At 36.8% G+C, this 18075-nt stretch overlaps 1 protein-coding gene across 2 annotated transcripts in view; it reads right to left on the reverse strand.

The window, feature by feature from the left end:
• The window catches only part of LanB1 (laminin subunit beta-1), a 296443-nt gene that overhangs the window by 132705 nt on the left and 145663 nt on the right, over positions 1 to 18075 (reverse strand). For both annotated transcript variants that reach the window (XM_083117589.1, XM_083117588.1), the window contains 3 exons: positions 12587 to 12715; positions 2956 to 3108; positions 61 to 328 (listed from right to left, as the gene is read on the reverse strand). In XM_083117589.1, the coding sequence (XP_082973715.1) occupies positions 61 to 328; positions 2956 to 3108; positions 12587 to 12715 (550 nt within the window). The remainder of the gene's footprint in view (positions 1 to 60; positions 329 to 2955; positions 3109 to 12586; positions 12716 to 18075) is intronic.

The following is an 18075-nucleotide window of genomic DNA, read 5'->3' on the forward strand; positions in this document are numbered from 1 at the left end:
AGCAAGCAATGCTTTCTGGAAGCAAAGCTCTCTAATATTTTACAATGGAATGTTACTTACTTTTACAAGCATTTGTTCGTTTGCCAATAGCTGGTTGCCATGGAAGATCATTGTAAAAATCTTCACACTTTTCACAGTTTAGACCTTTAGTGTGATGTGTGCATTCACATCTGCCATGAACCATGTCTGGGCGGGTCTCATATCCTTGACGTATCTCAAATCCAGGGCGTGATTCAGCATCAAGAAGAGGCAAACATCTTGATGCATGGCCATAACAAGAACATGATCCTCTTACAACCATGTCATAGATAGCATAATAATACTTTTCCTGCAAAAGTAGGCAATATTCTTGAAATTTTCAATTCAAGACTAAGTTCCAAATTTAACTCAAATTACACTAAACTCCATACCAGCTAACTGTAGACCAGGCAAACGAGAACAAGTCTCTGTGCAAGTAGTGACACGGGACAGGTCCACCAATGAACAGTGAGAGGGATTGTGTAACGGCAACGTGAGTTACCCGATTTCCTTCTTTGCTATGTAATGTTGCAAACTTTTGAAAAGGATAATACCGAACACACATGGAAAACTGACCGTATTCTTGTCTCCAGGTCCGTACAACTGGTTTAAGAATTTCTTAGGGAAATATTAGGGATAAAACTGCAAGAGCAAATTTTAACAAGCCATGCATTTAGCGTATGGACTAAGGTCTGGACCGTACGTCTGTACATGTAGAATCAGAACCATACGGTTGGCAACGATGCACTTTCACCACTCGATTTTCCTCCTCCTCCTCTGCCGATATGCACAGCCCTGCTCTACAGTTAGCTGGGACAGGGTATAAAATAATTTATATATTCATAGTACCTTAAATTGTCTGTGATCTACATCCAAATTTCCCCTCAAGACAAGAGACATAACAATATTATACATTTAAGGGGAAATAGGTATCAGTGATTAAGTCCAGTTACAGTATTAATTATTTACATGTTTCATTCTTAATGCTTATATATAAACATAAGGGTGAGCTGATACCACTTTCAAGTGATACCGATATTCTTATCAATTCTTCACGATGCTGATTTGGATACTTGAAAATTGTAAGAATCAAAAATGGTTCAAAATTTTACTAAATATTCCACTGTAACTACTGTGCATCCAATTCCTTGTGAGGCCGAGAGATCAGGAGAAGTGTGGCAGGTGGTGCTAGTGGAGATGCTGACATTTTAAACCAGTAATGTCCCGCTTAAGTTCACCCTCGAAAGTGTTTCGCTTCGCTCGGAATCGTTTGGAGGTTTTGAATGTGCAACACTGTATCAAGATTACATTGCAGACTCAAAAGTTAAAAGTCAATGGTTTTTGTGAGCATTGTTTGCAATCTGAAAGCTCCGAGCTTGAGTTGTTCTTTCCTTCGCGACTACAGGTGCCCTGGACAGAGCTGCAAATGGAGTGAGGAACAGACCTTGAACCAAGAGCGTGTTAATTTCATACTGTGTGAAAGAGTGTGGTTTTTGGTTACTTGCAGTGTGTGGGTGTTGTGTGTAAATAACGCGATTGAAATGCCAGCCGCAACATTCACGTTAGAACAAAGAATTTTATGTGTGACACTTACGTGAAAACAGACTCATGTCGAAATGTGCGTAGGCAATTTGCACAGAAATTCCCTGGCATTTCACCTTCAGGTAGAGAGACGGTTCGACGGCTTGGCCTTACATTACGAGAAACTGGATTGTTCAATTTTAGAACCCCTAAGCAAAAATGACTGATTCTAACCGAAGAAAACTCGACGAAATTGGGGCAGTGTTCCAAACAAACCTCTATGCCGTGTTTCACAGGAGGTGGGTGTGTTAAAATCATCAGCACATACAGCCTACTAAGCTACTAAAATTAAAACAATCATAGTATCGACGAACTAAAGGACAATATAAGGGCAGAACGTGGAAGAATTACGGAAGAAGAACTTTTGCGTGTGAATCAAAATTTCACCAAACGATGCCAGGAATGTGTGAATGTAGGTGGACATCACTTTGAACAACTCTTTTAACACAGGTTAGTGCTAGTTTTGCAATATTAATATAAATATCTGCATGCTAAAAATATGTCCATAAAAATAAGCAGGATGTTACTGGCCGAAAATTATGCATCTTCGCTAGCACCACCCGCCACACTTCTCCCGATCTCTACCAATTTCATTTTAAAATATTCAAAGAATTACTCTGTAATATTAAAATAGATGATATTTTAATCACAAAGTCAATTTTCTTACACAATACTGGCACAAAATAAATGGACATTTCAAATTTCCATACTTTCCAAGATAATATACCTCCACAAAACCATTACTTGGCATTTTGCATTTAATACTAGGGATGAGACAGATTTATTGGTGCCAGTCAATACATATGGTATTAGTGTATGTTATTGTTTGTAAAAATAGCTGAAAATTTTACCAATCTGATATGCCTATAAAGTATTGTGAGCTCACAAAGAAGGGAACAATTTAATTAAATGTACCATCTCAGTCAACATTTCACTGACTGACAATACAAATTAAAATCTGAATCAAAATGACAAAACACTCATGCTTTAATATATGAAATCCTGAAAATGAGTTATTATGCTAATTATTCATCTAACTTCTTCATGCCAAGAATTAAATAAATTGTATGGATTTCATATGTTTACCAAGTTCACCTCTTCCTTTAAAATTAACTAAATGCCACATACAGAAAAGTACATGTCTTACACACACACACACACACAAACACATAGGCACACACAAAATTGGAAGGACCAAAATAACATTTCAGAAATACCTCATTCCAATGTTCAGAAAAAACAGGAAGTATGACAGAATAAAATTCAACTTTTGCAAAAAAAAAAGTATGCTTCTGTAATTTACTGAACTGACAGAATCCAAAATGTAATTCTTATGCACAAATGATTATAACTTACCTGAATCTCTTCTCTATTATCCAAAAGATCATCTCCTAACGTGTGAAGTTTAGTGAAATTTATTCTCAAATTTGTCATCTTCAGTAAATTTTGCACTTCCTTTGAATACGGGTCATCAATGGGTAAATTTGGAGGAAGAACTCTGAATATGATCTGTAGGAGAAAAATTGTAGCTGTAGTGATAGTACTGTTGCCGAAAACACTAGGAGAGTACATGGACACCAAAGGCTATATTCACACATCAACCCAACATTAGAATAGTTGTATCAGTCAATACAGGGTAATTCAAAATGAATGGTACAACTTTACACAGTTATTATGACATTACTATTTATGATAGAAAATCAGACAAGGCATCAATATAAAGTAGAACTCTGGAAGATTTACTCACATAACTCACATTATGAAGATTCAACATGGGAACCATGTGTAACGTGGAAAAGGTCCAAATGATAATCAAGTACTTGCTATGGACAAGACAGCAAGTCATTATCAACGGTTTTGAAGGCACTAACAATTCACAGTTGTAACTTTGGCAAATTTTTCGGAAGGGTGAAACATATGCATTTGCAAAAAGCATGTAGAAATGTCTTTGCACCATTGTGATTGAATCAGTTCTCGATAGCTCCAGCACACAATACACCTTCTACTGGTCATTAGCCAGTTTAGGACACTGGCAATCCTGGTGGAGCATCGGCTAAACAAAATAAGCTCGCTAAGTGGGAATAAAACTTCCAAAGTTTTTCTCTATATTCAGTGGCGAAGCGTGACATCTTCACGTAGTCATCGTAAGGTTTGCCAAACGTCAGGGTCGATTTTTCAACAAGGGGGGAAAGGGGGCTTACGTGTAGTTTTTTTAGTCATCATTCCTCATTTTGCCATCATTTTCTGTCTTTGATGTCCTTTTTTATTATTATTATTATTTTTTTAAGAATATTGAGCCTAAGCAGGAATTATGACCCTCACCAACCCTTCCTTGAGCATGCCACTGGACACTTGGAAGAATCTTGATGACTCCAGAGAAACCCTGCCATAGCTGTAAACATGGGGGCTGAAAAAAGGCCTGTTATGACACAGACCTTCAAGGGTGGGGGAAAGTAGAGGTTGTTGGACCTTGTCATATGGTCTGGCTGTTCGGAAGCGTACGGCTGTTCTCGGAAGCATACGGCTGTTCTCATCACCAGCAGAGACCAGAGCAATTTGCACCATTCTGCAATGAGCTGAGCCATCTAACACCATGCCTTCAATAGGAAACTTGGCAGGAGGGTTCGGTGCGAGGGGGTAGTACCAGGCCCTCATTTCGATGCACTAAACTTTAGCGAATCTCTTGCGTATTTAGAGTTGTTTCGTGCTGTTGCTTGGCACATTTGGCACAAATATGCAAATATCCTGACTTTTTTTTTTTACATCTTCTCTAAAATATTTAAAATGCAATATTTTTAATATTTTGCTTTGTCATTGCCACATCTCCCGATGACCGGACGCCTCTGTTTATATTGATGCCTTTTGATTTCTACCATAAATAGTAACGTCATAATAACTGTGGAAAGTTGTACCATTGATTTTGAATTACCCTGTACTATAAGAGGAAAAAAAGAAGGGAAAGGAAGAAAATGAGAAAATAACCTCTGCAATGGAAGATGTCATAATCATGCAGGGAGGATTCCCTTGCCCTTAACACAGAATATTCATGTACAGGCTGGTGCATGAAATGTCACACCACTGAAATATCTCACGAGATATTACTTCACAGAAATTATTCTATATGATATCATGAGTTGGAATTGGGTGAGATGGCAGACAACATACAGTTTACAATCAAGATGAAAACACACAGTTGATAAACTATTCCAACAATGTGAAGCAAATGTTCTCTGATGTGATGTGCAATTGCTTGATTCAAGTCTAATTCCATGGTGCAACAGCCATCTGACGGCCATGGCCTGCAGATTCAATACCTGGTGAAGGCACATAGTGGTTCCACTTTAAACTGTAGGTCCAGTACTTATTAGCCTTTCTGTGCATAAAGTAGACTTAAAACAGACTCAAGCCAGGGCCTGCCAAGTAAATTTTCATTCGACTCAAATTGGTCAGCACTTTGAGTCCCATCGCCACTGTTTTCTAGCTTTCGAGACTACGTACATAATTTTTTTCCAGCTATGGTGATTAGTAGGGTTAGGATTTTTATGACCTAAAAATCACTAAAATATGCAAAATAAAATATGCTCTTATAACCTAAAATTTTACAAAATATGCCCTTATAACCGGACTGTTTCAAACATCAATATCTAACTGCTGAGATATTTTCACATACATATGATTTTTAGTTCACTTTAAGGGCTCTGGGATGCAATGCACAATGAATACTTTCTGTAAATTTTCAAATAAAAATGAAAAAGATTTTGCTGCAGTAAAAAGAAAAGTGAGGATGGGAGTAAGAATGAATCCACTTTGAAAATGACTGTATTTCTTGAAAAAGTGAAAATATGCTGAATATGACCGAAAATCCCTCACAATATGCTCTATCACATAGAAACTGCCAAATATACCAAAATATGCTATTAACCTTTTGAGTCCCAAGGTCATTTTCACAAGTAAGCCTCTCGGTCCCGAGCCGATTTTGAGCAAAATGCAGAGTTTCAATTAAATGAGTGTAGATCGGAGACTAATTGCCCTAGAGAGATGAGTGATATACCGTTGTACGCGGAATGAACCAGAGATTCAGACTATATGAAATTTATGCAAATTCGGCGTATATGTGGTGGGGGGAGGGGGCTAACTCTCAAAATTACAAAATTTCGGAAAAAAATTTGGTTCCCCCACCCTCCCCCCAAGAAAAAAGTACATGACAGTGTCGACATGCACATGGAAATGATCACTGACATGTAAGGAACACAAAGATATTTGCATTATTATCATATGACCAATGTAACTTTAGTTGTACCCCCAAAAGGAATGGTCGGCATGCCACTGATTCAATCTTCAAAATGCAGCGGTACCTTGAAATGACTATAGCTCAGAAACTAAATGCCCTAGAAATATGAAAGAGATACCGTTGAACGCAGAATGAATCACAGATTCAGACGATATATAATTTATGCACATTGCGCATATATATGGAGGGGGAAAGGGGGGAAATCCCCTGAAAATACTTTTTTAAAAATGGGGTTTCGCCCCCCCCCCACCCCCGAAAAAAAGGATATGAAAAGTTCAAAATGCACATAGAAATTATCGCTGGCATGTAGGAAACAGAAAAATATTTGCATCATTGTGGTATGACCAATGTAACTTGAGTTGTACCCCCAAAAGGAATGGTCGGCACGCCACTGATTCAAGCTTCAAAATGCAGGGGTACCTTGAAATGACTATAGCTCAGAAACTAAATGCCCTGGAGATATGAAAGATGTACTGTTGTACGCAGAATGAATCACAGATTTAGACGATATATAATTTATGCACATTTGGCGTATATATGGAGGGGGAAAGGGGGGAAATCCCCTGAAAATACTTTTTTTTTTAAAAAATGGGGTTTTGCCCCCCCCCCTGAAAAAAAGGAAATGAAAAGTTCAAAATGCACATAGAAATTATCGCTGGCATGTAAGAAACAGAAAAATATTTGCATCATTGTCCTATGCCCAATGTAACTTGAGTTGTACCCCCAAAAGGAATGGTCGGCACGCCACTGATTCAAGCTTCAAAATGCAGCGGTACATTGAAATGACTATAGCTCAGAAACTAAATGCCCTAGAGATATGAAAGATATACCGTTGTACGCAGAATGAATCACGGATTCAGATGATATATAATTTATGCACATTCGGCGTACATATGGAGGGGGAAAGGGGGGAAATCACCTCAAAAATACTTTTCTTAAAAAATGGTGTTCCCCGAAAAAAATGTCAAAATGCACAAAATGCAAAATTTATGCAAATTTGGCATATATATGGAGGGGGAAGGGAGAAAAACCCCAAAAATTATTTTAAAAAATTGTCACCACCCAAAAAATGTCCTCGCACTTGGGCACAAAATGACACCTACGCACAAGATTCACGGACGAAAAGCTAGAACGCAGTGAAAAATGAGCACCGATTCTTGCAGCTGCTTGAAATTCTATTTTTAGACAATGCAGGGTAACCCCTGTCGCAACTTGTGGACACTTGTGCTAAGAAAACAAAGGTTTCCTTCAACGCGCTTCAAAATTCCATTCTCACAATGCAGATTCAACAACCAGTCTTCCCCCTCCCCCCACCCCCTGCTTGCACCCTCACGGAAAACTTTCATTTTGACATCGGATACTGATAAACAAGCTTCCTTCGAAAGCAGTTCACAGGCGGGAGTGAAAAGCATTGCTTTAGAACAACAAAGCCAGTCTTCCTTTGTTGGCAAAAATTTGACCTTGAAAAGAGACGCAACAGAGAAGTCCCTTTTCCCGCCTTTCCCCCTCCATTTTCATGAAGACAAAAAAAATGCAAAAAAACATTTCTGTTTAATACGTGTGTTAGGAACAATATAAAAAAAATCGAAAATTCTAGACGAAAATAGAAAAGTTATAACGTAAAAACTACGACCTTGACACAGCGTCTCGATCGAGATGTTTGGGACCGTGAGGCTTACATTTGGGTATCTCGATCGAGACGCTTGGGATCCAAAAGGTTAAAAAGCACCTTAATTTAATTAGTATCTTCATAATATTAATTTCTATATGTTTAGGGAACACATCACCCTTACCAAAAACAATATGCTAATTCATGAAAATCCTAGCCTTAGTGATTAGTCTTATACCAATTCTCTACAAGTTTTGTCAAGAATATGCATGTTATACACACACATAGTATGACATTTCATGTGGTACCCTGTATGGTACATGTATTAAATGATCAGGTGATTCATCTTTCATGTTAATCTTACAGGAGAAAGAGTCTGCACTTAGAGACCATGTAAGGAAGCTTACAAGCTTGGTACCAACAAGGAGTGTATATTCTAGGCTAGCTATTGGTGAGCCCAACTTAAGAGTTCAGTATGGGGCTTATGGCAACAGCGTTGCCGCATGGTGCGCAGTAGAAGAAAGCTCCAGCGCGCATCGAGCGTCTGCTGTGGTACACGCAACAACAAAAGTTAGTGGTCAACGGGGCTGTTCACTGCCAAACTTTTCCTAGAGGCGCCAGCCCTGTTTGTCCCTAAATAATTTCGTTCGTCATTTAGTTGCCCTAAGCTTTACATTGGAGCGCGATAGGATGGCTATTCAAACGTTATTTTCAACGAAGGTAAGAATTTCTCGTGTAAATCGATTACAAAAATTGTTTAGCAAAGCTTTAGGATTATGTAGCAAGTCATAAGTTTCTGAAAATTACGTTGTCCTGAACCTAAGAATTAATATATTAAAGCGCAACGACAGGGTAGCTCAGACGGGCTAAATATAGTATATTTATGCACAAAAAGCACTAAACTTGACGTTATTTTGGTCATCCCTAGCTGCCATGGGTCTATAATTTAAAAAAATAGATTTTTGCACTACGGTTTTATGTTTCCTCTTGTTGCGACTTGCGAGTATGTGCAATTCAACAGCGGGAGTAGGAATCGGGGAAACTACCCAAATTACAAAGAGAAAATGTATTAAGTGGATAAGCGCATAATATTTATTATTATACACTATGCCCTATCCGATAACTTAATATTAACATATGCTTTCTTTGTATGAAGCAGACGTTTTCCCCCCTCGTATTTTCGTCCTTTTAAGATTATAATTCCTGTAAATAAGAAAGTCCTAGAGGTTGCGAGATATGAAACAGAATGTAACATATTTTTTGTAATAACTATTCTACTCAATAAATGTGTATGTATAAAATAGAGAACCATATTTACTAGCCATGAGGAAAAGTATGATATCACGAAAAAAAATAAGTCGGGTATTAATAACAACTAGCTATAAAAAAAGTGCAGTTGCGTTGAATTATTATGTATTATTCTTTACCAGATTCACAAGAATAAATCACTTAAATTGCGAAAATTCAAAGTGACGTAAACAAGTGCTGTGCAAATTTTAAGGCTACTTTTAGTTCCGATATCTTTTCCGTTATTGACGATCGTCTTATTAAAATTCTTAGTTTCACAACACTGATGTTCCGACATAATTTCCGATGTTAAGATGAAATTAAACTTGCAATTTAATGTAATAGCAGCACGTTCAGCATCAAATTCACCATATATTTAAATGGGAGAACAATTGCCCCTCAAAGGCGTGGGGTCACAACATGGGTGCTGGCACCTTCAATGGTTTGCTTTGACCAGGAACATACAAGAATGCATGACTTGGTGGGAAGCTGTTCATTCTTGCAGCTGTTGGTCCACAATAATGACGGTCCGTGGAGGAAGATTTGAAAATAACTGTTTCCGAATATACTTTTCATACATCTTGCTCTCTATTTTATCACAGTGTTTTTCTTTCCTTTATGCACATAAAGGCAAATCGGGACTGGACCTACAGTTTAAAGTGGTATCCGAACCACTATGTGTCTCCAACGGGTATCAAACCCGGGACCCCTTGATTACGAGGCGACAACGTTACCACTGCGCCATCGGGGAGGCCTCTTTCACATTTTTCGGTGCACTGTCTCATTTGAAACGGAACAGTGTTCATTATAATACCGGCATACACCAAAGCACCCCGGTCGTCGCACTTTAATTAAGGGATTAGGGTTCCATACCCTGTGGAGGCATTTAAAGGTTCGTATCTCACATAAAACCGAAAGTCCGTCCAGTCCCAATTAACATATCTGTGCAGAAAAGTGAATTTAAAACTCAATTAATCAATTACTAGAGGTGTGAAATAGATGAAGTTTTGTTGTATTTGTGTAAACAATGATAACAGAAAGAAAGGACAGACATTGGAAATATTCAATCTAAAATGCTCTCGCTTTGTGTCCATCAGTTAACGTTATTGCCTTGCAAACAACAAGTTCCGGATTAAATTTACTTAGGTATCTCATAAATCTATTCCCTATTTATGCATTTGCGTCAAACTTTACTATCTGGAAAAGAACTGCTCGATCATTTATGTTCTTTTAATATAATGCTATCTAACTTTTTATAATAGTTAGTCATCCTTTGGGAAGAGCAAGTGAACCGGGGGTATTCCCGCTAGATCCGCCAATGCATACAATATGCCTGTTTTCAGAGAAAAATTCCCCAAAACGAGAAAGCCCACACACAAATAATAAATTTCTTGACCTGACCCCAAGACGGAAGCCTATTCACGAACTTTTGCCTGGCCATTCCCCACCCCCTTCCCTCTTCCCAACACGTGTTTGCAGCGAGTGGCAACAGGCGGATGGCTGTTATTTTTGACTCCCCAAATCGCGCTTAACATAAGAAAGGAAAGCACATTTTTTGAATGTTCTGAATTGTAATAGAAGGTATAGACCATCAAAACCTTACATTTCCTCTCCTTTTTGCATATTTATTATTTTCTCTTCGCATGTTAACGACTTTTGTTTCTGGCAGAATGGGGATGGAGATCTCAAAAGTAAAAGCCCATAACGGCCCATACTGAACTCTTAACTTGGGCTCCTCTATAGGCTATCTCCTAAACCCAAATTAAAATGCAAGAAATAATTGACTTGCAAATGTGACTGATGCTTCACTCTCACATAATGATTGCGGAAGAAGGTGCTAGTGCTAGGTGCTTTACTTTAAACTATCACTAGGTTTCTTCCTGAAGATTCTACCCCAGCCAGTGCCTGCTCACTTAATGGTACTGAGGAGGCAGACCTAGCTACTAATGCATGACGTATTTGTGGTGGGTTCTGGACAAAGCTCTGGACAGAGAAGTCGTTAGTTCACCCCCAGAGATAGAACCTCACAGTGATGACAATTGTATTACAAAACTCTCTAATCAGCATGGGATTTTTCCCAGGAAAGGCAAATTTTAAAACAAAACCATAATAACAGGAATGGGAAAAGGGTAGCATGTGACAGAGAAATCGTCCCCTGGGCCAAGAACAACACTGCCCCATTGAACACATCCAGAAGCAAGAGGCCACTGACCCCTTCAACCAACCATGCTTTATAATGGTGACAAGGTTTTTAACTGGGGGAGACTGGCTGACCAGAGGAGGGTGGGGTGACAAAAGCCAGTCTGCAAGTGGAAATTGCTTGAAGGATGTTTTAAAAAGTTATATTCCTTATTGTGCCGAACTTAATTTATTTAGAGGCTGTAGGCCATCTGTTTAGTGTAATGAGCGAGTGAATTACATATATTTTTTAATGATATGTGCTTGTGTCATGCAGTGAACGATGAGCAACATAAACTACTGATGAAACAATTTACTCGGCTTTTGTATGAGGATAAGCTTTAAATAGTGAAAATATGCAGGCCTTTGCCATCCCAAAGAAGAGAAGAATGAATTTGATTTAGTTTTGTTATTTAGCATCACTTTTCTGCCACTTTTAGCTAATTGCAATGATGAGGATGAGTGGCAATATGATGAAATTGAAGAAGGGACATTCATGCAGAATACCCATGCCCAGGCCAGGATTTGAACCCAGGACCTCTATCATTGTAACATGCTGTGCTAGTAACCATTTTGCCATGGAGGTCTGCAAGAGAAGAATAGAGTTCCTTTTCAAATTAAATATTCAAGGTAAGAAGTTTATTATATTTTATTCTCATATGTAAGTCTTCATAAATATTTCACAATATGAACCTATATTTTATAAATAACCATGAAATACTTGAAATGCTTTCCTTACTGTTTCTATATTAATGATACTGTAACATTTTTGTGATTATTTGTAAGGTATGAATTTTTAATCACAATGTCACACCACTTGAAAATCCCATAAATTGAACAAAAAAAGAGTCTCCCACCACCCAGCAAACTTGTGTCCATTCCAACATTATGATATGAAGAGAGAGCCCAAGTTTTGAACCCAGCATATGCCAATGGTACCAACAGTAAATCAAAGGGGAGATTCTATTCTACTTTAAATCAAAATATTATGGTTTTCCATCATTGTACACAATTATATGAACACTTCTGATTATCATGACTCCATTGACACTTTGAATTATCATGCACAAGCCACATTTCAGTGTTATTTCTAAAGACTTTATTCATAAACTAAGACTACTCAGTCATGGTTTCAAGCACATGAAGAGCACTATAACACATGATTTTATCACAATGAAACACACTGGTTACTTTTGTGGCATATCCCAAGAGGAACAGATTTTTACCACAAAACATCTCTAAGGAGCTCACACACCAGCATATCAGCCACATGCTTCCTGGAAGGACACAATGTATGAGCAAACAAAATAATTCACACCAAAGCAGGAGAGTTATACGAGCGTGTATGTTACTCCAGCGTGAATGTTTGTGTTTCCTTGTGCTTTAAAACTGAATAGCATGTAGCTGCTATGAGACCATTCTAAAGATTGGCTGTACTGAAAGATAAAAGCTGCTACAATATGGCATTTAATAATATTTTTAATAATATATGCTTCGATTTCTCTTCACTCTTTGTGCGTAAAGATTACATAGAAGTAGAAATACTATTAGAGATCAAATACCTCAACTGCTGCATGACAGCAACTGATCTACAAATAATTAGACACATAAAAATACATTACCTCTCCCTCTGTTGATGGTGCCACATTGGAGTACCTTGACTCACACACAACATCAGTCAGCTTTCTTGGTGATGTCTTGGGAACATTTGGATAGGCCTCATCACAGTTATAGGCGAAGTACCTATATACCTGTGAAGAAATTGAACAATGTACTTGAAGAAATTAAGTAATAACATATTATATACATTATGCTTAGAGGCAGTTAAAATTTCAATTTAAATTGCAATAAACAAACACATTCACTACACACAACATATTACATTGGATCTATATGGATCTACACCTATATTGGAACTAGACTCTGAAACAAACTCTTGATAGGGCTAGTGCAAACTCTTACACTACATTTAACAGACCCAACAAGTTTCAGGAAACCTAGACTTCTGAAAACACACTTCCATCTGTTTGATGTAGGGGACTAAGCAACAAAAATATATATTTTAGCTGGGTAGTAATGAGAAATGCTGCAGTCCTGTGACAATGACAAAAGTCTACCAAAAAAGACTAGAACCAGTAAGTTGTAGAGATAACTATTAAAAATAATTTCTCAGCAAATCTGAATATGAATGACATCTCACATTTAGTCAATGATTGCTTTTATCATATCATCTGTATGTATGACAAAATGTGCCTCTGAGAGTGCCAAAGGCGGGACAAAGAGGGCAGATGCTCCCTTGATCATCCAGTTTCCCCCTCCTCGCAGCAAACAAATAAAACTAGATAGACAAATGCTTTTCTTGTCCTAAATATCAGGGCAAGGGTATTCAATGTGTGACAGTGCGAAGAGCTTCTTTCTATTGATATATTGAAAGAATATAAACTGAATCTTAATACTAAAAGAGCTAAAAACAGGAGACAAGAGGATGCTTTTTTAAAAATTCAGAAGGTGGTTTCAAAGTACTTTTACTGCCTTTCATTACTGTTAAACACTGCAGGAATTCAGCAAAAGGGTTAATCTCATGGTTTTATCCTGTTGGCTTCTGTGCTAGCATTATTTCAATTCCATAGAGTACTAATGTCTTGTTATCTGACAAAAAAAATGGCAGTAGCAACAATGAATCGGTAGTGCATGATGGCATAAAAACATGATGAAATATGTTATTGAGCGCTTGTTGTGCCAAAAGAAGACCTCAACTAGCAAATTTTGTTGGTGGTTATGGTGAAATTCTATGCATGTGTATGTGTGAGCAGGTGTGTTTGTTCATAACAACATGTAATAATTACACAAAATTCAATTACTTTAAATGTAGAATTGGCAGCCTGACAAATATTCAGTGGCATAGTGGCAATTCCTGCAACCCCAAGGTGTATACAAACGTATTCTTGATGTGCTGCTGAAATTTTACATAATCCCAGAAATTCAACAGATAATGTCTCTCATAAAATATTCCATTTACGAAACCAATGCATATCAACAATCACACAATTTGAACTCAAAATTATTTGAGGTGAGCATTGAAAAGAAAGACCCAATCTTTTTTCTTGTCAGTGAACTGAAAATACATATCAACAGAGTTAGTTGTTACAAGTCAACAGGCACCATAAATAACTTCACAACTCAGTGTTTTATTATTACTATTTTAATATGAGAGAGGTGGTCGAGTCTGTTTCCAGTAACATATGATAAGACGATATCTGCGATAAACAGGCAGGGGCATACTAGCTCAGCTAGAGGGACCTGGGCAACTCTGCATATGGGTTTTCTTCGAATGCCAAATTAACTTACTTGCTTACAGATGGCCATCGATAAGGAACAAATCTCACACCTTTATACTTACACCATTTGTCAAACTTATAGAGTGTAAATTGTCTACAGCCATGAATTGAGTAGGAGGATTCAGTTGCTCAGCCAGTTGATCTCTTATAGCTACATAGTACACAATCACACTTGGTAATTCATCAACTTCAACCATGAATCTTAGTTTCATATGCAATATTTAAAATGTAACTTCCACCAAATATTTTCAAGGGGGCCCCCCAAGCCTTATCATGTTCAAATAAGAACCAAGATAAATTTCCAACATTTTCCACACAAGTAACATGTTTCAGATTATTCTCAATTTTTAGCAATACTGTGACAGGGTAGTTGATTTTTCTTTTAATTGTTAAACACTTCAAAGGTGCCCAAACAGTAGAAGGTGGAGTCCAGGGTGCAGTACCCTTTCTTCTGTTGTGCAGAATACAGTGTATGAGTTCAATGTCACCAATATTTTGGTGAATTTGTGAAGTTCATTTTTCTTCTGTATTGACATTTTGTGGACATTTCTGTCAAACCAGTTTTCCTTTTCCATTGTGTTGTGCTCCTTATGATCTACAGTGCTCCAAGTAGAGTACCATTGCCACTTTCTTACATATCTCTCAAGACTGGGGTCTGTGGCTGTTTCTTTCTAGTAGATTCAAATTGACCTTGTTATGTTGGATTAGCACCAACAATCTAGAGGTCCAACACCCAAAACCAAAATAGTAAGTTTGGTTGAATATATTAGTCAATGTGAGCAACTTTTTCTTTGAATCTTTATTGGGTGCAGCTGGCTTTTGGGGCTGAAGCACCAATCACCTCCAAGTCCAAAAGGAATGTTTATTATCATTTAAACAATTTTCCAGTTATCTGTGTGTGTACAGTACATATGTAACCTAATTGTTTTTTTAAAAAAATGTATCAAGCAAGAAATACAAAAGAATGTGCTCCATGAAGCATTTCTTCTCCAAGAAAGAATCATGGCTTGCGTTGAAGTAAAAGAAAATATTTTCAATTTCATCTTCAAGTTATTTATCATAGATTTAGATCATCCTAATTTAGTTTATAGAAGCTACTACACTGATATGCAAGTTGATAACAAAAATGGGCAAGCACAGCATCAGGGCAAAAGTTAGTTTCTTGCACAACTGTGGGGGAGGGAGACTATTGTACTTCTGTCTGACCCTGTAGCATCATCAATAGTATAATTACATTGTAGCATTTTCAATAATTTTTTGTACTAAGGCTCCTCCAATATTTCAATTGCAGGGGAAGGGGGGCACAGAAAACTTTGCAATGGCACTGCAAATATCATATGGTATTTATGGGTATAATAAACTTGACTCTTAAAGAGATTAATTAATGTAACAATACAAGGAGTAATTGCAAATTTATATTAAATTTGTAGAACATTGGTTGTTGGAATTCATAAAATTTAATATTGGTACTTTAGAAGTTGATCCCCACCACAAAATTTGATTGATTTGCTTTATTTTACTTCACTTCTTGTGCCACTTTTGGCTAATTTGCAAAGATGGGGATGAGTGATGATATGATGAAATTGATGAATGGGCAGTCACACCCATCCATGCCCAGGACAGGATTCGAACCTGGAACCCCTGTTGTACGAGCTTATTTTATTACATAGATAGCAGTTCCAGTTATGTGGATGTTGCATCCAGTTTGCCGGCAGATGTGCTCTCACTGACTGATGTGCTAGCCACTGCTCCACGGCAACCTCGGCCATGAAAGGCACTGTATAAACAAACATACGACAACACCCAATTCCACAGAGGATGATTCTCACTACAGCTTCAGGTAACACAGCCTTGAAATGAATATGGATGCAATTTTCAGGGTGCATTACATGGAAGAGAACATGCCTTAAAACAGTCACCTTAGCAAGATAGGTGTATGAAAAACCACCATATCACGTACCCACCAGGATTTGATCCTAAGTTGCCAATATGGATGTAATGTGCATTATTGTCTCACTTCAGTTAACAAAAGTGAATTGATTAGTACTGAAATAATAAAATAAATTGAAAACTTGCTACAAGTATTTCATATCTGTTGATTATAGATGCTGAACAGAAAATTGAAAGGCGAAAATTTGTTCCTGCAGACAAAATGACATCACTATTTGAATGAAAACCTTTCAAATACAATATTCTGAAAATGTTCATACAATTTATAATCAATAAATTAACCTTATACCAAATTAATCTTACAATATACCTATAACACCTTCTTTTTGTTTTGCATAATATGTATCTGGAACAGAATGCTGTAAAATTTTACTAATATTTCAACTTTTCTTCTGAAAACAAAGTGTAATATATGTACTGTTAGAGTTTACTTATTACAGTTAGCCAATGTGGAAATTCTATGTGGGGGATGCAATTATCTGCACCTTGCATAATATATTTCTTCACTTCTTTTATTCTTTGTCTTGGAGTTTCATAAGTGAACATGTATATGCAAAATATGGAGCAAATTGAATATTTTCTTGTTGTGTGATGGGTTGCAAGTAATCTACTGATTTCCACCAATGCTGATGGTGATACTTGAAAATTGTAACAGCTGAAAGTAGTTTAGAATATTTATTAATTTTAATATGTAAGTATTCAAATGAAACTGTGCTATTACTTTAAAATATTCATAATTTCACATGAGATAAACATTTAGTCACCAGATTAATTTTATCCACAATGCTGTTGCCAAAATAATGAAAATTATTTATTGTTCATAATTATAGGATATTTAGACTCCACAAAAGTGCTGTGTGGCATGTTTGCAGTCAACATAGATAACACAACCACAGGGAGTAGAAATGGAATGGATAAGTGGATAAGATAAAGAAAATAATTAATAAAAGCATGATAAAAAGAAATGTATGTAAAGACAGCAGTCCGTAAAGACAGACAGTAGAAAGAAACACTGGGGTGAAAGAAAGGTAAAAATAAAGCTGTGAAAAACAAGGTGTGTGTGAGACTTATTATGGTATGAGCACAAACTTGGAAGGTTTTGCATTTTTAGTTTGCTCTGTTATTTTGATTATTATTTGAGTACAAAATCCCAGTAAATTTGAGTACAAAATCCCAGTAACCTTTCAACAATGTACTGGTTGGATTTTTGCATTCTCTGTACAGGCAAAAGATAAAATATCATGTCAATGAAGTCCTTAAGAGTACTGTGTAGAAGCTAAATGTGACATATATAATGTTTCCTGTGTAAGATTGTACAGAAATTCTCATTGAAGTTTCATTACTAGAGGCATGCATATTTCGTTTTTGATGAAAACATGAAATGTGAAATAACATATTGCTATGTTAATTTTTCATGTTTCTGAAAGGTGTGGGGTGCATTTTCTGACCTTGTTTTGCCACGAAATGATGCAAAATGAACTGCAAAATGCGAAATAGACTCTTATACACGAAATTTAGAGTTTATTTACCGACGCGACACTTTCTCAAGTTTGAATTATCCTGTGAGTTATGCAATTCAAGGAAAATTGATTAATTCTGCTGTAAATATTTGAGAAGTAAAAATAGACCCCTTTACGCATGGATAAACTTAATACTCTGGTAATTACATAAATGTGCTATTAGACTAGTTTATTTTGTGTAATAAGTGCAGTTTTTAAATCAAATTTAGCAATACATTCACAATTTTAAAACCAAAATGTCATATTGAACACCACTTTTGAATGGATTTTTCATCCCTATAGTACCCAAATTTTATTTTATTC

Source organism: Lepisma saccharinum, chromosome 2, assembly GCF_977018435.1.
Source record: "Lepisma saccharinum chromosome 2, izLepSacc3.1, whole genome shotgun sequence".
Taxonomy (NCBI): Eukaryota; Metazoa; Arthropoda; class Insecta; order Zygentoma; family Lepismatidae; genus Lepisma; species Lepisma saccharinum.